This window comes from Dermacentor silvarum, chromosome 7, assembly GCF_013339745.2.
Source record: "Dermacentor silvarum isolate Dsil-2018 chromosome 7, BIME_Dsil_1.4, whole genome shotgun sequence".
NCBI classification, from domain to species: Eukaryota; Metazoa; Arthropoda; class Arachnida; order Ixodida; family Ixodidae; genus Dermacentor; species Dermacentor silvarum.
Window position 1 is genome coordinate 92571506 of NC_051160.1, and position 26133 is coordinate 92597638.

A 26133-nucleotide genomic window follows, 5' to 3' on the forward strand; every position below is an offset into this window, starting at 1 on the left:
TACGTTTAGAGTAATGTGAGGTAGAAAGCATGTATAGCATACCTGATTAAATCAAGCAGGCTACGTGACTATTTGTCACCGCCCCGTTTCAAAGGGATGCCATTAAATCATCATCACCGCGCGTCATTAGAATGTGAAGATATCTACTCAGCTCTCGGTTTAGACTCCTATAGTCTCTTTGAAGCGCTTGGGTTGATGGATAGCAGGGGAAAGGCAAACTCCTACGCAAAAAGGATTACTAAGAGGCAATTAGCAGGTTTGGTGGCAGAACAGTATGCAGACCACAAACAACAGAGGCGTACAAAACCAAAGCTCCTTGCAGTGGCTCAGAAAGTTTGATGCTGGAAATTTCTTTTGTGTGTTGTTTTTTCTTACAAAAACATAGGGAGGACATTAGGCAAAATAAGAACAAGAGCTTGGTGGCGCAATCAACCACCTCGTTTCAAAGGGGACGTTCATAGGCATCCACCCGTCCAACCGTGGTAGCGGCGGCGCCTGCCATACGGGAGACAGACTGAAAAAAAGGACCAGAAAGCTCGCCTTCGCATACAGCGTTCGCCGGAAGCGTTTCACGGGAAAGATTATGGTTGCATGCATAAGCTGCATAACTACAGAAGCGGCAACGGTCGCATACGAAGCAGGGAGTAACGTCACCTACACTTCCACATGTAAAAGAAGAACCGGCCTAGCAACTGATTAATTTATGTTGTGATAGCGCTGTGGAAAAGCAACGCATAGCCAAGAATTCCGAAGAGCAACGCGAATACGATGAGTGACGGAAGGAACAGCAACGTCAATAAGCACAAAGCTGTCGTGCTCAGGCCCGGCAGGATTCACTTCAAGGCTACGTCCCATTGGTCTAACGGATCAGGTGATACCACAGTTTCGCTGGCCAACCACCCTGCCATTGTGGATTGGAGCCCTATTTCTTTAACATCGTCATCCAATCGGCATCAAGTCTTCGTAACACCATCGTAGTTATACCATCGTCGTCATCACGTGATGGTGGTCTTGCATTCGTCATCCAGCATCGCCGCTACTCTATGCACATATTTACGTCGTCTACAGCTTGCAGAAATGCTTCGCATGACGGATAGTCATCAAGGCATATTTCTGCCCTATACTTTTTGTTTGTTGGCTTCGCAAGTAAACAGGCATCCAACCCAGGGAGACAACGCAGGTTGAGTTAAACGGACGGCACACACACTTTGTGCGGCTTCTGAAGCCCAGGCCATGGGCCACAGTGCCGCGGGCTGTGGCACGTTTCTGTCGCTAGCACGACCATCTCTAACGTTCAGTGGAAAGATATGTTAGGGCACATAAATCAGCCTTTTTTCAAGGGACAACGGTCGCCATTTCCGACCACCCTGGTGCAAGTAACGGTCAAGGGCGCCGCTCAAGTTCGAGGTCGTCTCCGATTTCTCTATTCTAATACATACAAAACACAGAAATGCTTTTGTGAGATAACCGTTTCACCAATCTGAATGAAATTTACTGTATGTAAAAGCAAATGTATAGTGAGCGTCAGAAGTAAAATGTTCATTAAGGGCATCGAATTAAAAACGTTGAAAATGGGGGAATTTCAAATTTTTGGAAGCACAAAGATTGAAAATCCGTAATTCAGCAGCAAAAACAGCTATCGCTATTCGGTCGATTGCCGCTATTAGGGCATCTCAGGCGCAAAAAAATATACATAAATTTACAGCGTTTAATGTTTAATAAGAGTTTGCACAAGTTGCACTGACGAATCAAGGTTACATTTTACTGCGGTGAAACATACATCACTTTTGTCGGCTTTACATGCATTATGTGGTAACGTTAATACAACTTGTGATATCGATTTTTGTCGATGGGTTACGGATTTGTGAACTTGATGCTTGAGTTTCTTTTTATTGCGATATCAATTATATGGACACTCCAAGCGCAGTCGCCGTCTCCGTGAGGTTCCGTATAAAGTCCAACGGCGATAAAATTGTCGCTGCGCGCCGTACGCTGTGTGTGCGATTCAAAGCTACGAGGGTGAGCCTGCAATCGCGGCTCAATAAAGCGCGCGCGAGGGAGAAGGGCAGGCCGGAAGCGCGCTGTCTTCTTTCGCACCCCTCCCTCTCCCTCTATGTGGAGAGAGAGGGCGTGCGTACTGCCCTTGTCGGCTGCTGCTCACAGTGCGGCGAGCGGGCGCCGTATCTTGAAAGCGATCTGCGATGTGGGCGAAGGGCACGCCTGCGCGGACCTCATCTTCAAAGCGATCTGCGATGTCGACAAAGTACATGCGTCGAGTACCGGTAGCTTCGTATGCGCTGTGCTTTCGACGTTTAGTTCGCGTTGAAGCGGGACGAGAGACAGCACGAAGGTAAATTGGTCCGCTGCTCCTGGCGCGCTCTCTCACTCCGGCGTTTTCACAGCGAGTTTCCGCGGTCATCGAGCGAGATGTGTTCATGTTTAGCCGTGCGCGCGTGACACCGTGTTTGTCTATTTAGTTAGTAAGCGAATGTTTACAGCTTTCTACGGCCCACTGAACTACTATCCTTGCTTCGTATAGCTCTCTACTAATTTGCTATCGCAATCGATGCTTCGCCTGCAAACTGCCATATTTAAAAAAAATTCCACAATCTAATACTTTGATTAGCATTCTTGGGTTAGTTCACGCAGTTCTTGTGCAATGATCCGGGTGGGAAACTGTCTTCCCCGACCTCTTCAAGAAAAACAAAAGCTTTAAAAGTTCATCTGTGGTGGGTGGAATCAAACCGACGTCACATATGCTCTTCGAGCACATCGGTCCAACTTGGCGAGCTGCACCACGAGCCACTCCTAAATGAACCTCATTCGCACCAACTTTAGCCACTGGTATGTGCCACTAGGCATGCAGCCAGCGAGGCAACAATTGTTAGCGTTCGCACGCACTCACGCGGCACGCATCTCTGAGGCCATGGGCAGATTTGTGGGCAGTGTCGCTAGATGCCGTAGCGGCTCCAGAGGGAAGCACGAGAGAGAACGCCGGCTGCAGTACACGACTCATGTGCACCACCATCTCGGAAGCCACGCAAACGACATCGCATGGGCTACGCGATGGCGCCGCTAGATGGCACAATGTGTCCAGACGGAAGAGCGATAGAGGAGTGTCGCGGCAATACACGCCTCATTCATGACGCGTTTTGGCAGTGGCAATACAACGTGTCACTCATTGCCTCAATGCTAATCGCATTACCGCCAACAGCGATCAATAGACAGGTTCTGCCGGAATTTCAGGAAAAAAGGGGACCGCCGAAATAAAAAAAAATTGCATCGTACAGTGGAACTCGCCGCCAGGGGGTTGAGGAGAACAGAGGTGTCTCACATGGGCTCCCGCTTTTCGTGCTTCTCACCCCGGAACAAGGCCAGTGACGAATCTAAGTTTTGCCCCGGTGGAACCGGCCAGAAAATCGCCGGACAATAGCCTATTTCGGGTAAGTGCACCTTATTTCAAGATATCAAGTCGACCGCCCACCCACCCGGGTAAGCCTAACGCCAAAGCAGCTCCCGCAATCCCATCGAAGGAAACGCCAGTTGCGGCGCACGCCACGTGAACACGGGCGCACGAGCGCTCGCCCACGCCGCGGCGAAGAGCGCCTACGATGAGCCGAGTTGCAGCTGCAGCAAGCGAAATGTCAAAGGCGCAAAAAGAAGTGGATGCGTTAAGAACCGACGTATCCCGAGCCATTGGAATGTTAAATAAACTAAGATCACTCCTCCCGCCTGAAGCAAAACGCAAAATCTACTATGCACTTGTACACTCTCGTCTGATTTTCTGCTCCTTGGTATGGTCAACAACAACCGAGACAAACCTTAACTATCTTTTATCGTTGCAAAAGCGAGCTATACGAGCAATTGGAAATGTCCCTACACGGAAAGCACTGCATCGTACTTTACCAGATATAGCATACTTCAAATAAAACAATTGCTGAAACAAAAATTATCTCTGGAAGCCCTACGTCAATACCGAGAAAACAGAATAAACTTTCAAGAAACCTATCCAGTTAAGCAGTCTCCTTATGAACTACGACACAGCTTAATAGTTAGGACAAGATCACGCACAAATTATGGTTTACAGAGGCTATCGTCACTAATACCAGAACTCCTCAATAAGTATCCTGACATATTAAATCTAATTAATTCTAGAGTTTCTCTAATTCAATTCAAAAAGCAAGTTAAAGCCCTATTACTATTTGAGCAGATGTGAGATGTTAGTCCCTGAACCAATTCTCGGTATTAATCTTGTGTATTGTGTTGTATTTCATTGTGTATTGTGTAGATTTATTTCATTATGTGTGTGCATAAGTATTAGGTTTTGATTCTCGTTCCAAAAAAGGAACTGCATATCTCTCTGTATTTGCATTGTTGTTATTGTATTTGGGTCGGCCTATGATGTGTAATCAAAACAAGACTTGCTGCCTACGCTGTCAGGGTGGCACAACCTAGTCAGGCTCTCTCCGGGCCTTTTGTTGTGCCTCCTGAGCCAATTTGTATGAAAATTGTCTCGAATAAAAGAGAAAGAAAGAAAGAAGTGGAAGCAAATGCGATGCAAACGGACACTACGATGAGCCGAGAGGCTGCTACAGCAAGCGAAATGCCAGAGAACCAGAAAAAAAGAGGAAACAAATGCAACGCAAATGGACCGGAGGGAAGAAAACACCGGGGAAGATATGTGGAACTATGATGCAGAAAGCGGCAGAACAATCGAAGCGGAAAGCGCATGGCTCACGAGGAGCAACAAGGGCAAGAGCGACGCCACGAATATAAAGACGCCGGCAACAAAACGAACTAATGAGCACACGTCCAATCCAGCACCCCCACAGCAACAACGCAGACCTAGTATGCCGCCCCTGCCACTAGACGACATTTAAGATCGTCTACCGCCCGCAAGCAGGTCTCGACCTCGCCAAATGAAACACCGTTGCAGTTATGCACGCCATCGGCCGAGCGAGTGGACTATCGCACTAAGACTTCAATGACAAAGTACGCGTGCAAGTACAGAGAATCGAAAATTTAATCATCGCAAGCACGGCCGACAAGGAAGACGCCAAGATGCTGGTCAGCATCAACAAACTACAGCTTGGAGGCACTTATCACCACGTCAAAGGCAACATACGAACCCCTGATGACGTCTCCAGAGGCGTCATCAATGGCCTCATATCCGAAACGAGCACCGCAGAACTCATGGCAGGAATCCGAGCACCGGCAAGATACACCGTTCTTCACGCCAGAATGCTGGGTCAGTAGACCGCGGCAGTCGTATTCTTCGAAGGACCGCACGTTCCATATTACATCATCTTCCAGAGCGTTGATTTCCGCTGCAGACCATATCGAAAGTCAGTGCAGTACTGCCGCACCTGTGGCACCACAGGACACCGTCAAGGCGTCTGTCCAAGACCGGTCCCAGATTTCTGCTACAAGTGCGGCAAGACCGGACAACCACAAATCCACGATTGCCAACCAACCTGCAAGCTCAGCGGAGAAGGGCACGAAACTGCAAGTACAGAGTGCAAGAAGAGACTGAAGCCAAGCCCACCACCCTACAATATACGGCCACAGCGCCTCACCAGGCTCCAAGAAAGAGACAACCGCTGGAGCTCCAGCAGTGAAGAGTTCCCGGAGCTGAGCACCTCGGCCACCAGCTCGAGCAGTATCAATGCGGGCAGCTCCCCTAGGCGCAACAGGTCCAAGTCAATACTGCGAAATGCCTCGCGCTCCCACTCGGTCAAGCGCGCGAGCTAGCGCCTAGAGTGGTACGAGCAGCTTGGACTCCTCGTCGACTGAATCCACAGCCATACGGGTCCTCGAAAACAAACAGCAGAACCAGCAGAGCAAACTGCAGAATCAGCACAGCCAATTGCAAAGCCAGCAAAACCTCATCGACAAACTACTCCGCAGTCAACAGAGACAGCAAGAGCTCACAGACAAACTGCTCCAAAAATGCAAAGAACAGCAAGAAATCACAGACAAGCTGCATCAAAAATGCCAGGAGCTCGAAAACTTAAAGAGACAGTCGGGAACGACACTGACCAAGGCGGATGTCGAAGGTATAGTAGATGCAAGGTGCCTGATACTTCAAGAAGCCTTTATGAACAACATTCACGCCACGATGGAAAAAATCGTCGAATCAGCAGTCGAAAAAACAGCCCCAACCTTCTAAAACAAGATTGCCACGCTAAACGCCAACATCTATGGGATCGCGCCACACCTAAACAATTTTATCGCGCATGTAAAGAAAAACTACGTCACCAATGCACAGCTCGACAATTTGCGCCACACGACTCGGAAGAAAGCGAGGGCGAACAGCCACAGCGACTCTCGCTCCATCTCGTCCACTCGCGATCGCCAACGCGAATTCGAATCCATCGACGATGGCGACCACTAACCACAAGGCGAAGTACCAGCATTCAACTATACGCATATGGCAATGGAACTGTCGATCGTACCGCCTTCGACACGGAAGCCTGCAAGAATTCATCAAGCTGAATCAACCCGACATCATAGCACTACAGTAAAGCAACACGCAGAATACCCGACTGCAAGGATACACCACTTATGCACACACCCAACGCACTGCCATACTGGTCAAGAAAACTCTCACCGCGCAAGGACACGACATAAGGAACACCCAGACAGAACACACTCTAATCGAGGTTTTACCGGAACGAATGACGCAGAAAAGCCTATTCGTGGCCAGCGTGTACCGCCCCCCTCCGATTACCGGACTTTGATCATTTTGTACGAAAAATCAAGAAGTCCACGTATGACCACCAAGTCGTAATAGTGGGGGACTTCAACGCCTCGCACACGACATGGGGCTATCATACCACCACGAGGAAGGGTGATAGAGTGCACGATGCCGCCCAACAACACAGACTCCCCCTCTGGAATGATCCTCTCCTGACCACGAGAATAGGAAACAGCGTCTCCAGGGACACAAACCCCGATCTTACTTTTACGGCGGACATCCCCTGGGCTGAGTGGAGTCGACTTCCGGAAATCCTAGGGAGCGATCACCAAATCCTCCAATCACCATATCCTCCAAGCACACACCCGTAGACAGACAAAGGCAGGAATTGCACGACTAACTGAATGGAAATCCTTTAGGGACAACCTAGATTCCGGAGCAACTATAATCGACATTGACGAGTGGCTCAAAAATGTGCTAGATATAGCAGAACGCCACAACAAAGTCATACAACTCGATGCCGATACGCCCGCGGTCGACGCGCATCTCCTCCACCTCTGGGAAGCCAGAAGTGCCCTCCTCAAGAGACTGAAGCGACAAAAGCTCATCAGAAAGCTTAAGACACGCGTCGCTCTCCTTACCAAGCAGGCTCAAGAATATGCAGACCAACTCGCCAGGCAGAACTGGCACGCTTTTTGTGAGAAGCTACAGGGGACTCTGAGCACCAAAAGGACCTGGAACCTCCTACGCGCACTCCTAGCCACGGAACCTACCAAAGCCACACAGAAGCAACATCTCCACAGACTTATCCACAACCACGACGGATCAGAACACCTCCTCCGAGAAATACAAAAGAAGCTCTGCGGAGATGCATCTTCTCGCGCGTTAACTAGCAGCCAAGTATAGGCTGGAAAACCAAATCTAGAACTCGACCGACCCTTCACGCAGGCCGAACTCCACGTAGCCCTATCCAAGCTGACTAGAAATACCAGCCCCGGCAAAGAGCGGATTGCCAACAAGCATCTACGCAACCTACCGCAGCAGGCCACTGCCGCTCTCCTTCGGTACTACAACGAGTGCTGGGAGAAAGGAGAACTGCCTGCTGTATGGAAGCACTCGGAGATCACTGATACCCAAGCCCAACAAACATGTCAGCTTGGAGAACCTACGCCCGATCTCCCTCACCTCGTGCGTGGGAAAGCTCTTCGAACATATGGTGCACGACCGCATTACCCAGTACCTCGAACATAACGGCCACCTACCGGACACCATGTTCGGCTTCAGGCAGCCCCTTTCAACGCAGGACGTATACTCATACAACTTAAAGAATACCTCCTCGATCACCTTAACAATCGAAGCAAGTACTGCATACTGGCAGTATATAGACGTCAAGGGAGCCTTTGATAACGTCAGTCACGACGCGATCCTCAACAACCTCGAAGGCACCGGCTGCGGCACTAGGACCTACGCGTACGTCAGAAACTTTCTGGCACACCACAGGGCAACCGTCGGGATCTGTAACATCCGCAGCCAAAGCTTCCAACTTCCAAACAGAGGCACCCCGCACGGGTCGGTCATCTCGCCGCTACTCTTCAACGTGACTATGATCAAGTTACCCAAACTCCTCGAGACCATACCGGATCTGCATCACGCGATGTACGCTGATGACATCACGCTCTGGACCAGAGCTAAAAACATTGGAAGGCAAGAAAGCGCCCTACAAGAAGACGTAAACACCATCGAAAGCTATCTCCAAAACTGTGACCTCCACTGCGCCCCCGATAAATCTGAGCATCTCGTTCTGAAAGCAAGAACGAGAGGCAGGCCACCCAGCTACGAAGAGCCCGACCCCTGCGTCACCCTAAATGGGACGCCAATCCCGAAAGTCGATACGCTACGAATACTGGGTCTCCTTATTCACAAGGACGGATCAGGAGCGGCCAGCATATACCAAGACTACAACGCACCCTTTCGCAAGTCACGCACCTCGTCAAGAGGATCTCAAGCCAAAGAAGCGGCCTCAAGTAGCAAGACACGCTCAGAATAATACAAGCACTGCTCACCAGCCGCATCACATACGGCATGCCGTACCTGGCTTTAAAGAACGGAGAGATCGAAAAGATCAACATCATGATAAGGAAGGCAATCAAAGTCGCCCTGGGACTCCCCCCCATAGCTTCTACTACACGTCTCCTTAAGATGGGCGTCCACAACACGTGGAAAGAACTCGCTGAAGCGCACAAGAACAGCCAACTGGAACGACTCAAGCTTACACCCACCGGGAGATCAGTACTCCAACACCGGAACTACAGCGAGACGTACGTCGCGGACACGGATAAGAAAGAACGAATCCCATCGGACGTTCGAGAGTCCCTCTGTATTGCACCCATCCCGCGCAACATGCATCCCATATACCACAAGAGTAGAAGGCAAGCTACAGCCAACGCCATCAAACGAAGGTTCAAGCAAGAACCAGACGCCCGCTACACCGACGCGGCCAAGTATCCGCATCGAAACGCATACGCTCTCAGTGTCGTAGACTTCCGAGGCTGCGAGTTAGCATCGGCAACCGTCATGGCACGCAACCCGGAAACGGCGGAAGAAGCGGCAATCGCTCTCGCCACCACCACATGCACCGACGCAGCAGTCATTTTCACCGACTCTCACGCCGTCTGTAGAAATTTCTCGAGGGGCCGCATCTCGGCTGATGCACTTAAGGTACTAGAATGACGTAGCACGCCGCTCCCGTACACCTGCGTATATAACGTGGATACCGGGACACGAGGAACTAGAGGGGAACGAAGCGGCCCACACCGCTGCCCGCGAGCACGTCATCCGGGCTCCCCTCGCCCCACACGCCCTCCGACCCGCGGCAGGAGAGGTGGAAGCCGTACCCAACAACTATTCGTCGATATTGCAAGACTACAGGCACGAGCGCTGCGTGTACCCTCCACCACACCCAAACTTCGGCAAAGAAGAAAGCGTGGTCCTCAGACGCCTACAAAGCAATACTTACACTCACGGAACTATAATGCACGTCCTCTACCCGACGCGCCACAGCTACCTCTGCCCACTCTGCAACGTTCCCGACACCCTGGCACACTTGCTCTTGGAATGCCCGTGGCATGAAGACAGCGAAATGCAGCCGGAAATGGACGCTAACCGAGCACCACAAGCAAACGAAGAGCACCTATTCGAAACGTGGGAGGCCAAGCTCGCCCTCGGGGACCTGGAAGACCAACGACAACTCGTCGCCAGCGCCAAGAGGGCGCCAGCGCCAGAGGGTTCCTGGACTAAGGAACCCACCTCAGGGTGATACCGGGCCTCGCTCGGGACACTGTTTCAAGAATAAACGTTTCTTTCTCTCTCTCTCTCTCATCGTACAGTCAATAGAGTTTAACTTTTTGTTTAATTGAATCGGACATGGTAAGGTGCTTACTGTGAAACAATATTGCTTGGTTGTGATGTATTTAGATTGGAAAGGCTTGCGTTATTGCTTCCTGTAAAATTTTCAACCGGGGTATAACAAATCAGTGCCTTAGAATGCAGTGAAACAAAGTTCCACAATGAGGCTTGTGCTCCATTTTACGCATTGCAACCAAAGCAACGCATATTACAGAAACGTTTCTCATACATATATGTGTAACAAAGTTCGGCGTTAAGTATGAAACTTAAGGGCTATAAAATATGTAAATTTACGTCATACGTTATTATCACAAGATAATTTTGCGAGTCTAGTGATAAAAATAATCTATCGGGAGGGCTGAAATAGAGCAGGAAGGATAAAATAATGATAAATGCCCCTTGTGGCATGTGCAATGCTTTGGATACTAGAATAACCAATTTTTGTTGGCAATTTTCTGCAGTTTTAGTTTTCTTGCGCAATTTATTTTGAAGCGAATAACTTCTTCACGCTCTGTCATCCATTCTATTAGCTGGCGCCGGTGTTCCCAGACGCGCTCACGTGTAACCGACTTCCCGAGGGCTTTCTTCCCTGAACTCCAACCATAGCTTTTCAGAAACACACGCTGTTGTATGAGAGCTTAGTGATATTGTAAGATATAGGCTGCGGTCGATGGTGGTGCTTTGTCACATTTCTCCGCCGCCTGGCTGACCTTTGCGGGCCATTTCTGCAGCGGACGTCAGCTGCGTGCGTCTTGCCGAAATGTACTATTTCTTCGTGCCAGCTCAACAAAACTTCGCTTACATTCGTCAGATCTGGATGACGTCAATCCAAATGATCTGAGCAGCATCTGGCCACCATGGAGTAAACAAGTGGTGAAGAAAACGGAGGTGCGCGCCGTGATCTGCATGTTACAGGCGTTAAATAAACGTGACTTCAGGAATGTGTACAAGCAATACTAATGTTCTTATTTACATTTCGCGCTTGGCACATGTTAGAGCTACCGCACCAGGAAGGCGTTGGGCCAGGGCTTCTGCCCTGGTCGAGGACGAAGTTGTCTTCAACTACGAATCTTTTACAGCCAACCTGTATATGGCTAGGTACCCGCCGTGGTTGCTCAGTGGCTACGGTGTCGGGCTGCTGAGCACGAGGTCGCAGGATCGAATCCCGGCCACGGCGGCCGCATTTCGATGGGGCGAAATACGAAAGCACCCGTGTACTTAGATTTAGGTGCATGTTAAAGAACCCCAGGTGGTCCAAATTTCCGGAGTCGCCCACTACGGCATGCCTCATAATCAGATCGTGGTTTTGGCGCGTAAAACCCAATAATTTATTATGGCTCGGTTTTGGCGGATCCCGTCCGCGGACATAACAACGCGTAGAACAGCAATGTGGGCCGGTCCTGGTTATAGTACAAAAAGAGGCCACGCTCATTGGCACATACCGCTGTCATGTGGGCTGATCCTGGTGATAGTGCCGAAAGGGGCCAAGCTCTATGGCAAGTACCGCTGTGGCCTCGGGGACCTGTAACTACCCTTATCACACGTGGGACCCAAAGAGACAAAACGAATGCGCCGGTGTGGTGAGCGCAGCTGCCCAATCGCTAGTCTATGACGATGTCTGTAGAAACGTCAGTGATAAAACATAATAGTCTACCAACCAAAATATATGTGTCTCATTCTCTCTTCACATAGCCATTTCCCTAGCGAAGCCATCAGTTGCCCCTTGGACTCGGCATGAGTAAGACCCGTGTCGCTCGCTTTGAAGAGGAAGAGCGCGCTTTCAAGGAGTGCCGGCGCTCTCAACCACGCGAATGGATGCGAAACTACGAGAAACCCAACGCGCAGCGCCCCAACGTGCTGTAGCCGATGGTGCAAGGCGGTGTGAACCTAATCGCCTAAACTCGCTTTCACTAGCACATACAGCATATGGCGCGCGGCGACGCAACGAAGTTATGTGTTGTGTCTCTTCAGCAATTTAACATATCCACCAAATGAAAAATTTTAAATATAATTAAAAAACACCAACAGCTTCACTGGTCTTCGATTTTCACATGGTGGAACGGCTCTGAATTTTTTCTCAGGTTTTTCCCTTGCAGCTTCGTGCTCCAGTCAGGTGGATTATAATTTACCCTTTCGTCATCGCAATTCGAGCAATTCGTCATCGAAATAGTATATTGCCTTCTTTACGTTTGGCGAAAAAGTATGTGCATTAAAATTTGTGCACAGGAAGCAGCAGAGGAAGATGCGCAGGCACACGTGACCAGAAGTGCACAGAACAGGTATTTGGCAAAGATAGCAATTTTCTTCGCTGCTAATAAATGAACGATGTTATTTAAGACTAGTGTTCAAACTGTGCATTGCGACCTTCTCGTCACACCCGTAAAGTTCAGTTTGTGCGTCTGGGTTATGAATAGTATAAATATTTTCCGCGACGTAAATGGAAAATGACGTGGGTGTTGACGTTTTTTTTAAGACGTTAGTGTGCATCCAGAGATAATGTCGAATTTTCTTTCGATCATGATGACAAGAGTTTGGACGACATATTGAGCTCGCTATGAACAAGTGAGGTTCGGTACCTTGGAAATGGCGCCTAAAGGAACGCCTCGCTGGTATCTCAGAGAATCCCTGAAATCAAAACAAAACGAAGAAATCGTGGATATGCGCACGCGAGCATCCGCCCCCATAAGCTAGCAGAAAGCGCAGCGTCATCGAGAGCCGGGGAAAATGCAAATCACCTGCTTGTGACACCTTATTAGAATAAATCGGGAAGATAACCGCTATATGTGCTGAGTGGAATTGAGCTCACACGTTACATTTATACATTTATGTACTAGCACGCTAAAATACCCTTAGTCGTGTTTTAGATGAGAGTTCACCTTAGTTAACGTCCTAAAAGTTGACGAATTTCAGTCTTGCAGTTACCGGCCTTGGAGGGGCGCACAAATTCAAGGGAAATCATTCCAGCCCACGGCTGCTTCAACGCATAAAGTTCGAAAGCAAAGTGGTACTAGTATGCGGCGGATGTAGTTTGTTTTGCTATTTATATGTAAAGAATTGCATCTCACAGGGGAAATGTCCGTGGAAATATTACGCCTTAACTTTAGGCTGGGCCAGTTAACCTTAAGCTTTATTTGGTTCAGACCTATGTGTAATTATAATTATCCTACACATCTTTCAAAGATAATTACTAGTATTTTAAACAAAAAGGCTGTGCTATCTACGCAAATGCGGCTTGCAGAGGCAGTACCTGGGCTTTGATGAACGCAATTTTGCGCGAAGACTTAATTAGGATCAACAAATGAATAATTAAATGATTTGCTAAATATATTGTTAACATTCGCGGTTATAGTTTGAATTTTTAGAGACAATCGTATTCGCAAACAACTCCGTATCGAGGGGTATATATGGAGCAAAAGTATTGAGACATTAAAATTAGCATTGTCACTCAATACGGAAAATTCGTATTCAGAGGTGGGACTCACGGCACAAAGACGAACGCCCCATGAGACGAAGCTAACTGCTGAGGAAAAGGAGGAGGCGAGTTTTGTATTTGCCTGCCGAGAAAAGGGAGCACAGTGGTTACGAGCTCCACCCAGGTTCTAGACTGGCGTGCTGTACGGAATCAGCTGCGTTACATGGGACATTGGCCTTGGTGTCCTGAGCGCCTCTTTTAAGCGAGAATTCCGTACGTGTACCTTTACTGCAAAGTTTGATGAGGAATACCTCGATTAACAAGCCTTTTAAAGCATACCGTAGAACAAGGTGCAGTTGACTTCGAATACGATTGCCTTCAAGCAGTCAATAAAAAGTTGTATAAATCTATACATGCATAAACAGTTGTTTTGAATTCACGTCGTATTACGCAAACAAGCGTTACAATCCCATTGGCTTTAAAATGTTTTGTAAACATTACGAAAGCTTCCCTTAACCCATATTCGAGCACTGCACGGGCCGATTTTTGCGGCCCGGGCCCGGCTCAGGCCCGTGTTTACATTGGAGGGCCCGCTCAAGCCCGATCAAAACTTTTATGGCGAGACCCGGGCCTGGCCCGGAAATAATCTACGTTACTCGCCCGGCCCGGCCCGCCACCCCTTTACCTTAAGCCCGAGCCCGGCCCGAGCCCGGCTCGAAACCGGCCCGAACCCGGCCCGAGACCAAAAAATACATGTTTTTCTGAGTTGAGAAGCCCGAGGAATAACTCGCCGGAAGCCCGAGCCCGGCCCGGGCCCGGTCAAAAAGCACACGCCATGCCGGAGCCCGGCCAGAGACCGTGAAAAAACTGCTCTACCCGGCCCGGCCCGGCCCATGGACCGGGCCGGGCCCGGGCTTTCGGTAAGCCCGAGCCCGTGCAGTGCTCTAACCCATATTCCCCAATTATGAAGGTAATCCTGCGAACGTTTGTGCTAGAACGTTTCTTTGACATCGCTTCGTAACTATAGTACTATAGACCCATCCCGGTAGCTCAGTGTCTATGGCTCTGCAATGTAGAGCGTGAGGTCGCGTAGGCGCAAACGTGGCTTCGTCGACCGCTTTCCGATGGGGGCAGTAAGCAACACTGCTCCTGTGCTGCGCATTGAATGCAGGTTAACGAAACCCAGGTTGATGAAATTATTCTATTTCACATTTAGAAGGCACTGACAGGCCGTGCCGTTGCTTATCGCGCATTTTCGCTGAGAAGTCGAAAAGGTGAGCTATGGTTTGCAGAATTTCCTTTCCCTTCGCTTCGTGTATGGGTGAGATATGACACGCATTCCGCGAATGACAGGATGGACGCTGATACTGGGCAAGAGAGCGTCAGCGGAGAAAGGTTATACGATTTAAATACGAGATCACGAATTCTGGGGCTAACTGAAGCATCAAATTCATTGACATATGCTGATATACAAAGGTGAAGCACGTGCTAACGAAACACTTTCGATGTTACCCTTTGACGTTGGCAGGAATTTGGCATGCGCACGCGGTCTCCTCCTCGCCAGCTTCCTGCCTTCCCAACCCCTGCCTGTCTTCTCTTCGCGGCGCGCTGAGCCAGGAGAAAAAAAAATGAAATACAGGTGAAAGCTTGCACTAGGCCGCGCAAAGCTCAAGACACAGCGAAGCTGTCCGACTGATATCGAGCGGCTAGCCTCCAACGCATTCGGCGTCGGCAAGCAGCAGCGTTCTTGGCACTGTGCCAACCATGGTTAGCCAGCCTGCGTTAGCGGCATGCGAGGAACGTTGTCGCTCGTAGGCGCCCACGCGTCCAGCGCTAGTCTCGTGAAATGTCACGAAAGGGAAGATACTTCCGAAAATGATCGATCGAGAATATCTTCCTACATGCGTAGTTAAGACCTAGCAGCAACCAAGTTCATACCTAGCAGTAGCAACCAGTAAGCTTCGCTGTGCCTAAGCTTTGCGCGACCGAGTGCAAACTTACCTGTTTTAGATGCGAAGCATATTATGCTCGGATCTATGTCACTCCCTGCCTCCCTCCGCCGTGCGGCGTCCGCTTCCGGTTCCGCTTCCGGTTCCGGAAGCCAGCTTCTGGCTTCCAGAGAACGCTTCCAGCGTTTTGCCTGAATGATCCCCAGGTGCTTCGCCCACTCATCATCATTCACTTCGTCCTCCCATTCTCCTCCCGCAACGCTGCGATGAGTGCCACGGACAGCGCCAGCGTCAACGCCATTGTCAGCGCCGTGGACAGCGCCGCGGAGAAGAGGGCTCGAGCCGCTGCCACGAAACGGTAGCGGCGACAGGCCGATCTGAAAACTAATGGGAACTTGAGTCGACCCATGGCTGCTTCGCATACTACTCAGGGTTCCCCTACGGGAAGATGGTGTACTTTTTTTTAAACGGGTAAGCCTTTCTAAGGTTACCTATCGAGAAAACTAACGCGTCTCTGGGAAGACCGCTGCGTTAGCACATATGCTCTGGGAGTGCGGGTGGCTCGGCCTGACTTGCACCAAGACCGAGTGGAATGCGCTTCAGCCCAGCACAAACCTTCAAGATTCTGGCCGACCAGCGCGCCCGCGACAGGGCCGGTAGATTAGACCTGCCGGTCCCCAAGTGGGAATAGCCAGGTGGCGCGGGGAAACCTCCACGCTTGCACTGCACACTAATAAAGTTGCACTCACTCACTCACTCACTCACTCACTCACTCACTCACTCACTCACTCACTCACTCACTCACTCACTCACTCACTCACTCACTCACTCACCACATGACGTGTGCAATCAGGCACGCACTAGGCACACCTTTAGTGAGCCAGAACTGTGGAGCAGCCGTGGCTTCGGAACGCAAAGTCATCAGCGCACCGGGCAGCGCCACCTGCAGTAGTTTTCTTACCTCATAAGTTCTCGTGGCGCTGCCTTCCGCAGCAGTTCATGTCGCCACAGCGCTGTCGCGTTTCCGTAATGGCGCTAAGATGACCGTAGCCGCTGAGCAGTGCTAGGACTACCATCAATGTTGAGTGTGAGCACTCAAAATCAGGTCCTTACTACGAAATGCTTACGCATCCTTCGGATAACTCCTTGAGTAGATTCTACGCAAATTCCTTTCTGAACGACCGGGTGCTCTCGGGGGTGGTGCTGAGCCTAAACGGCGATAGTGAAGAGGAGGAGTGTATGGCGAAAGCGTGAGAAGAGCACTGCCGCGCAAGACGGACTCTGTAGCTACGATGGCTACGAGATGGTGACAGAGTAGCGCGCATAGTCTGTTCACCGATGACGCCACTGTTACCATATAAGGAAACAAAAAGCTGCATGAGCGGAGGTCACGTCTTCTGCAGCTGCTGTGAATCGCGCCCACGAGTCACCCACGCGCTGCCTCTCGCGATCTGCGTTTAGCGAGGCAGTCGCGCCACACTTCGCTCCGTTTGCAACGTGCAGCACCAGACATATTTGTCCGCGCCAGCCAATACATCACGATATGAAAACACATATAGAGCTGCGCTCAAATTTCGCAGTAGCGAGTATCGTAATCCTCGGTGAATTTTTCTCTCATTATTTTCTACATTGCAATTTGAACGTAAATTGACTTATTTGTTTTACATGCCACAACCACGATTTGATTAGGAGGAACGCCCTAGTGGAGGACTCCGGAGCGATTTTGACCACCAAGGCATCTGCAACGTGCCCCCAATGCACTAGAAACGGGTGTCTTTTTTTTTGCATTTCACCCCCACGAAATGCGGCCTCCTCGGCTGGGATATGTTCCCGCGAACACGTGATTAGCAGCGCACCGCAAAGCCCGAGGGCGCTGAATCGCTTCCCGGCCGTCACGGCCGTATTTCCATGGGGGCGTATAATGCAAAAGAAGTGGGCAGCTGGCACTAGTGGTGCATGGCTGGAGTAAACAGCGGGGCTGGTGATCGACCTAGATTCTTCCCGGTTTTAGTAGCCTTGGCGTGTTTAGCAGCCGTGGCTTCGGTGCGATACTCCGGATTAGCACGCAGTCGCCGCATTCGTTCTAGGCTGGCGGCACGACGAGCTTCAAGCTGAGCGGCTTCTTATTTGGGAGTCTTGTACTTCCTCGGCCGTACCATGTTACATTTACTCACTGCGAAATCTACGAGAGTTGGGTGTGTCACCATTGCGGCGACATGATCTTTATAAGCAGTGCGACATCATGGCCAAGCTTCACAAAGTATTGCCATGACTAAGTAAAGCAAGAATTGCGGTGCGAAGCAGTGACATGGCTGGGCGAAGCTGGGTAAGTGATTGCTAGGCGACGGCATCGACGGAGCAGGTCTGCTGGAACGCGGTGTCGGTGTTGCAAGCTACACAATGCAACGCGCAGTGACGCCATTGCTGGCGCGGCGGCGGCGGAGCGCTTTCGGAGCTAGGAGAAGCGAGACGCAGCTTCGACTCTGTGCCGTCGCTTGTCTAAGTCTTCCTCGGCTCTCTGTGCAGGATCAGCTCGACGCCGGTGATTGTATTATTGTTCGGCCAAGTGGCGGGATTCCCGGAAAGCGGCCTCTTCCTCGGGAGTGCGGTGCTTCCTCGGTCTCTCCATGGCTGCTACTGCCGCCCGCAGTAGCGTACCAACTAATTCTCAAGTGGGGGGGGGGGGGGAGGGGGCAAACCGCACACGAGTGGACTCCCTTTCTCTCTCTCTTATATATATATATATATATTGCCGCGACGCTATCTGTGCCCAACCACGCTGACGACAAAGACGACGACCTTGAGCTTGCAAGCGAGGGGCTAGAGAAGACGAAGTTTTGAACTGAGCGCTTTGTCCTCATTGCCTCAATTAAATACCGCTCTTCGCTCTTGTCTCCAGTGAGCCGTGACACTGGTGGAAGTGCTGGGCATCGCATCCTCGCCTAATGATTGGGACGACTCCGGCGAGTAGCCCTGCATCCAGCCCTTCAAGACATCGTCCACGCGTCGAGACACCTGTGCACCGCGCAAGCCGCCGCCTGCAAGGTCTGTGCCCGGAATTCGGTCTCTTGCAAGGAAGTTTGTCAGCGACCGCACCGACTCAGAAAATGGCGCTTGCAAGTACAACACAGGTGACTGTTCAGAACAATCTAGTCCCCAAAAGCTTCCGCGGTGACACGTATGAAGACGCCGAAGACTGGCTGGACCAGTACGAACGCGTGGCTAGGGTCAATCAGTGGCGTCCGGACCAGAAGCTTTCCAATGTGTACTTCGCTCTTGACGGTAGCGCAAGGACGTGGTTTCAAAACCGCGAGGCACATTTGCCAACGTGGGACGAATTTTGCCGTCGGCTAATTGATACCTTCGGAAGCACTGATCGCCGAGATAATGCACAACGCCTTCTCGAGTTGCGCATTCAAAAACCCAACGAAAGTGTCTCCATGTTTGCTGAGGACATGTCTCGTTTGTTTCGCCGCGCGGATCCCAACATGCCTGATTCGAAGAAGCTGAGCCATCTCATGCACGGCGTCAAAGAACAGCTATTCGCTGGTCTCGTGCGAAACCCGCCTACAACAGTGGAAGAATTTATTAAGGAAGCCACAGCAATTGAGCGGGCGCTCCAGCAGCGTTGCCGGCAATACGAACGCCTAACTAACGATGCACCTGCAGGAGCCGCAGTTCTGGCAGTGGCCGACGAGACCTCGCTGCGTCAACTGATCAGAGACATTGTGCGCGAGGAGATTGCGAAGCAAACTGCGACACCGAAGGAGTTTACTGTTGCTTCGGTCGCTGAAGTTGTCCGCCAAGAAATCCGGCAAGCATTTGCATCTCCTGAGCCACTCCCTGAACCATGTCCCGAGCCGCGCTTCGAGCCACGCTTCGAGCCACGCTACGAGCCACGCTTCGAGCCATGCTACGAGCCACGTGCATATAGCTACGCAGACGCTGTCCGTCGCCCTCTTTCTACCGTGCCAGTACAGCAGTACCACCAGCGGCCACCTACTGCTGCCTGGATACAGAGAGAGCATTTCAGGCGACCCCAGCTTCGCAGGACCGACGTATGGCGCACTGCTGATCGCCGACCATTGTTTTCACTGTGGCGAACCAGGGCACATTTATCGTTTTTGCCCTCATCGCCAGGGTGGCATCCAGGAAATGTCACCTGCTACTCCGCGACAGTTTCCAGAGAGAAATCCACGCTTCGACGGCAGTATCACTCGGGAACAAGGCAGCTCAGCTAATCTCCGGTCGCGCTCGCCGTCTCCGTTACGCTATTCTTCGCCGGACCGTCGCAGTTTCGCCGACGTGGTAAGAGGCCGCTCTCCAAGCCCACGGCGGGGAAACTGAAATCAGCGACCTCCGGGGGGAAGGTTGCAAGTCGTCAAACCGCCAAAAATCCCCCATTACTGAGCAAGGAGCCGAGCAACCCGGAGAAACGGAACACCGACGAATTTGTGAGTGCCGACCTACTCTTAACGATTGATGGACACGACGTGACAGCTTTGGTTGATACTGGCGCATACTTTTCGATAATGAGTGAGCAGTTGGCAGACCGGCTTAAGAAAGTCAAAACGCAATGGAATGGCCCTCATATTCGAAATGCCGGGGGCCAGATAATGACACCTACAGGAAAATGTACTGCACGACTCCAGATAGGAAATACAGCTTTTGTCGCCTCTTTTATGATGTTAAAAGAGTGCTGCAGATCACTCATCCTTGGAATGGACTTCTTGCGGGAGTACGGCGCCGTGGTTAACATACGGGATGGCGAGATAACATTATCGAACAGTATAGACAGGAGCCACGATGACGAGCGCCAACGTACATCGTTACGTGTCGCCGACGACGACGTCTGCTTACTAGAGCACTGCACGGGCTCGGGCCGGGCCGGGTAGAACAGTTTTTTCACGGGCTCGGGCACCGCGTGTGCTTTTTGACTCGGGCCCGGGCCGGGCTCGGGTTTTTTGACGCGGGCCCGGGCCGGGCTCGGGCTTTCTGGTGGTGTGCATGTAACGTGCAGCGAGTTATTCTCGGGCCTCTCAACTCTGACAAACATTATTTTTCGGTTTCGGGCCGGGTTCGCGCCGGTTTCGTGTCGGGCTCGGGCTGGACTCGGGCCTAAGGTAAAGGGGTGGCGGGCCGGGCCGGGCGGGTAACGTAGTTTATTTCCGGGCCCGGGCCGGGCCCGGGTCTCGCCATAAAAGTTTTGATCGGGCTCGGGCGGGCCGCCCAACGTAAAAACGGGCCTGGGCCGGGCCCGGGCTGAAAAAATCGGCCCGTGCAGTGCTCTACTGCATACCACCACTATCATGCAGTCTTGTCTCCGTCAGTTGCGGAGAACAGTTTAACAAGGACGGTGTAGCCGAACAATTAACTGCACTTCTGTTCCATCAAGGTGTTGTTATCGCTCGGGGTATCGTCAGCCTAATCGGTGGTCGCACAGAGGTACTACTGACAAATTTTACTAATGAACGCCGGCACATCAGTAAAGGCACCGTTGTGGCATACTTTGACGTAATTGACCACGTTCAATACTGCTTTGCTGTCAAAGAGGAATCAACCACCGATACGATGCCACATGCACCCGTCGTCGACGTTGACCCAGGTTTAGCGCCGCAACAGAAACAAAGTCTCAGGGAACTGCTTGACCATTTTAAGGACTGCTTCTCTACAACGTCCCGAATGCGTCAAACACCATTGACGAAACACCGCATTATTACGGAGGAAACAGCAATACCCATCCGGCAGCATCCGTATCGCGTGGCTGAGAAAGAGCGTGAAGCAATACAGCAGCAAGTCAAGAAAATGCTAGAAGATGATGTCATCCAGCCGTCAAAAAGCCCTTGGGCGTCACCCGTGGTACTCGTTAAGAAGAAGGATGGTAGCCTGAGGCTTTGTATCGATTATCGCAAGCCCAATCGGATTACGAAAAAAGACGTGTATCCCTTACCACGCATCGACGATTCCCTCGACAGGCTACGGAATGCTCGGTACTTCTCGTCAATGGACTTAAAGAGTGGGTACTGGCAAATAGAGGTCGATGAACGGGATCGCGAAAAGACTGCTTTTGTGACGCCTGATGGGCTCTATGAATTCAAAGGTCTGCCTTTTGGTTTGTGCTCCGCCCCAGCCACGTTCCAAAGGCTAATGGATACCGTTCTCTCTGACCTTAAGTGGAAGACTTGCTTAGTGTACCTAGACGATGTGATTGTTTATTCTGCCACATTTGATGAACATCTCAGACGGCTACGGTTAGTTCTTCAAGCCATACGGTCCGCTGGGCTTACTTTAAAACCTGAAAAGTGTCACTTTGGCTATGAAGAACTGCAGTTTTTGGGCCACGTTGTAAGCCACACAGGTGTCAGACCTGATCCTGAGAAAATCGCAGCTGTCGCAAAGTTTTCACGGCCTACGGACAAGAAGGCAGTCAGACGCTTCCTGGGCCTATGCGCATATTACCGGCGATTTATTGCGGGTTTTGCACGCATCGCCTCACCGCTGACTTGCCTAACCAGAGAAGATGTCGCCTTTGTGTGGGGAGAGGAGCAGGAGGCGGCATTTAACGAGTTGCAGCACCGTCTACAAACTCCACCTGTTCTTGCCCACTTTGACGTGGATGCGCCCACAATGATCCACACCGACGCCAGCAACGTGGGTCTAGGCGCCGTCCTTGTTCAGCGGCAAGACGGCGCTGAGCGAGTCATCGCTTACGCGAGTAGAACACTGTCACGTGCCGAATCGAACTACTACACCACAGAGAACGAATGCTTGGCTGTAGTATGGGCAGTTACCAAGTTCCGCCCGTACGTATACGGCCGCCAACATGAAACCAACATGAAAGATACATCTGCACGTTTGGCACGCTGGGCCCTACGGCTTCAAGAGTACGACATGACAGTGGTCTATAAATCGGGACAGCAGCACTTAGATGCTGACTGCCTTTCCAGATCGCCGATCGAGTCGTCAGGTGGAGATGACGAAGAATCCATAGGCTTTTTAGGAGTTGTTGATGCGGCCACCATCTCTCAACAACAACAAGAGGACCAGGAGCTCGCTTCTGTAATTGATTTCTTAGAAGGCCGCACCACAAACAAGCCTGGATTGTTCTCAAGGGACCTGTCATCATTCTGCATACGCAACAGTGTTCTTTTTAAAAAGAACTTCTCTTCAACATGGAACAGATATCTACTAGTCGTCCCTAAAACTCTCCGCAATGAAGTATTGCAGGCCTGTCACGATGAAGCTACCTCAGGCCACCTAGGGTACACAAGAACATTAGCGCGGATCAAAGAGAAGTACTACTGGCCATGGCTTGCAGCACAGGTGAAGCACTACGTTCGAACGTGCCTTGACTGCCAGCGACAAAAAGTACCACCTGCGAAACCTGCCGGACTATGACATCCTGTTCCAGTGCCGGAAACACCGTTTGCACAAATTGGGATGGACCTTTTGGGCCCATTCCCAATATCTGCCGCCGGAAATAAGTGGATCATAGTTGCGACAGACTACCTTACGCGATATACAGAAACCAAGGCACTTCCGAGCAGCACAGCAGCCGAGGCCGCACAGTTCTTCATTGAAAACGTCGTCCTGAGGCACGGTGCTCCAGCGGTCATCGTAACTGACAGGGGAACCACGTTCACGGCTGAACTTTTGCGAACTGTACTAACGCTCAGTGGTACGGCACATAGAAGGACGACAGCCTATCACCCGCAAAGCAATGGACTTACGGAGCGCCTCAACAAGACTCTCGCAGACATGCTGTGCATGTATGTCGATGCGAACCACAAGAACTGGGACCAAATATTACCCTACGTCACGTTCGCTTATAACACGGCTCGGCAAGAAACAACAAAAATGACACCATTCAGTCTCCTCCACGGTCGAGAAGTGACTACAATGCTGGATGCTATGCTGCCTCATGATTCCAGCGATTCCGAGACTGACGCCGCAGATTTTACAGCGCGCGCCGAAGAAGCAAGACAGCTCGCGCGCGTTCGCATAACTGGCCAGCAAGAGCGAGATGCTCGACGTTACAATCAACACCATCGATGCGTCGTCTAGCTCGCGCGCGTTCGCATAACTGGCCAGCAAGAGCGAGATGCTCGACGTTACAATCAACACCATCAATGCGTCGTCTACCATCCCGGCCAAAGAGTCTGGGTTTGGACTCCAGTACGCCACCGGGGCCTCCCGGAGAAACTTATACGCCGATACTTCGGACCATACAAGGTTCTACGACGCCTTAGCGACGTCAACTATGAAGCTGTTCCTGACAGCCCATCCTGCTCGAGGCGCCGTATGAACCTGCCTGAGACTGTGCACGTGGTGCGCATGAAACCTTATGTTTCTGAATGACATGGGTACTCTCTGGTTTGCTGATCACCGGGTGCTACCCGCCGAGCATCGGGTCGATGCTCCTTATGGAGGGTGCAAATGCCGCGACGCTATCTGTGCCCAACCAGGCTGACGACAAAGACGACGACCTTGAGCTTGCAAGCGAGGTGCTAGAGAAGACGAAGTTTTGAACTGAGCGCTTTGTCCTCATTGCCTCAATTAAATACCGCTCTTCGCTCTTGTCTCCAGTGAGCCGTGACAATATATATATATATATATATATATATATATATATATTATAGGTCGGCTTGACGATGTTGATTCCATCTACTCTACTCAACTGCCTGACGACACGATAAGTCTTCTCGTCGACAGCATTACTCCTGTTACCACCGCCGATTCGTCTTCCTTCGAAGCCTTCCTTCCGTCAATTGATTCCGAACTCCCACCTGCCCAGCGTACCCAACTCTTGGAACTGCTCGACCACTTTCGGATGTCGCTCGATTATAAGCAATCTTCCTTGCGCCTCCACCAATTGATAGGACGCGTTCAAGGTTAGATGCACTTGGCGTTTTTATGATTGCCAGAAACAGGCAATGGCCAAGCGGAGCGAGTGCGAGCACCAACAACAAGAAGCGTCTTATTCTTCGTCTTCTGCTGGCGCCCGTATTTGTCACTACAATATATATATAGCAGAGAAGCAGAGAATAGCGAAGCCAGCCCAGGAACGGGTGCTGTCTCTGCTTAGTCCTCCTCTTCTCCTCGTTCGCCCCCTAGCACCCGCTGTGCGAGCGCCCGAACCCAAGTGCATCTCTTCATCTTTACACTCGGCCACGCTGCAAGTTTCCGGCATGGCTTGCAAACACGCCACTTAACATGGGGGCAACCTGTTAAGTGTGTGAAGTTGTCGTTGGTGAGCCGTCCAGCATGCAAGCAGCTTCTTTGGCGGGCGTCACTGGCTGTTGCGCGCTGGTCGCAGGTCTTGCCGACGATTATTCTGCCGCTCACCATTGTCGATTTCCGCCGAACTTGAGGAGATTCCCTCCAAGGGTGTTCCGCTGACCACTATGGGTGGTGTGACCACAACCAGTTGTCCCCGCCTCTCCTCAGGCCCTCGAGGACCATCACATGAACAGCTGGAGAGGCTGTCCACGGATGGCGATGCCCTGAATGACTGGAGGGCACAGTCGGAGCCACTCCGAAGCGGCGTTGTCATGCTTGCCACATGGCTGGAATTAGTAGCAACTGGCTGTAGTGGACCATGCCGACCTCGCTTCTCGTCAGGTCTGCCGGGATTGTTGTCCGCAAAAGAGGACGACGACACATTGTCTGAGAACGTAGAGCGGAACCCATTAAAGAGCACGCGCGCCTGGGCCATCGGCTCACCCCCGCTGCGGTGGCTACCATGCCCTGGGCGCCGCACCGACTCTGATGGGCGCACCTTGACACCACCGCCATGGCTGCTCGTACCACGAGGTGCCGGTGCTGGCCGCTGCTGAGCACCAGAAGATGCCCGAGTGCCGCCACCACTCCCCTACTATGGTGGTGGCCCCGGGCAACAGGCATCCCGCAGTAAAGGCTGTCCTGTGATGCCTCCCCTGCGACCTGTCACAACTGACGACGACGGCACCAGGTGGAGGGGGCCTGCACGCGGCTGCTGCTGCAGCCCAGGGAGGAGTAGGACAAGGCACTGGGTCATTCGATCCAAGCCCTGGTCCGGAACTCGCTGCTTGATACGCAAGTCGAACGCTGGCGGGCCACTGGCGGGCCGTCTCGTCAGCGTATGGAGCCCTCCATGCAGCAGGGGTGGCGTGTGCCGGAGTGGGGCTCTTGTTGCACTGCTCTTCGGCCCTCAGCAGCCGCAGAGCCACGGCGGCTGGACCAGTGTCTCAAAGGTCGCAGTACTGTACATCGCCTGCGTCGTCGCCGCACGCCTCTGTTGCCGACGCTGCTGCTGATGCAGCTTCATGCACTGTCTTGGAGGCCTTGCTGCCGGGTTCGCTATCGATGGCGGAGGACGCCGACATGGAGTTCGAACCTGAGGCCTGTGACTGATGCGGTGGCGGCTGAGGGCTCGACTCGCTGCCTCTGTTGCTGAATCGTTGGTTCTCAGCCGCGATCTTCGATGATGACGAGCCGCAGCTGATGCTCGGGAATGTAGGGGCAGCGCAGGCATAAGGGAGCGGGCGTTTACTAGGTGGTTTGATCGGAAGAGGGATACTAGCGGAAGCGGCGGTCACCATACGCTTCTCATCGTCTGGCGTGAAGCAGACAGCGACCCCCGGTGAGCCAGCGTCTGCGGCGAGGCAGCCTGCGGACCGCTCTGTCGACGC

General features: G+C 51.6%; 1 protein-coding gene across 6 annotated transcripts in view; it reads left to right on the forward strand.

Moving 5' to 3' along the window:
* The window catches only part of LOC119459020 (beta-1,4-mannosyl-glycoprotein 4-beta-N-acetylglucosaminyltransferase), a 59735-nt gene that overhangs the window by 6469 nt on the left and 27133 nt on the right, over positions 1 to 26133 (forward strand). Inside the window, exon 2 of one of the 6 annotated variants that reach the window (XM_049670986.1) lies at positions 11795 to 12105. The exons of the other annotated variants lie outside the window; for them this stretch is intronic. Within the exon in view, the coding sequence (XP_049526943.1) occupies positions 11795 to 11806 (12 nt within the window). The 3' untranslated portion in view covers positions 11807 to 12105. Of the gene's footprint in view, positions 1 to 11794; positions 12106 to 26133 lie in introns of those variants that run through there. 6 annotated transcript variants of the gene reach the window in all.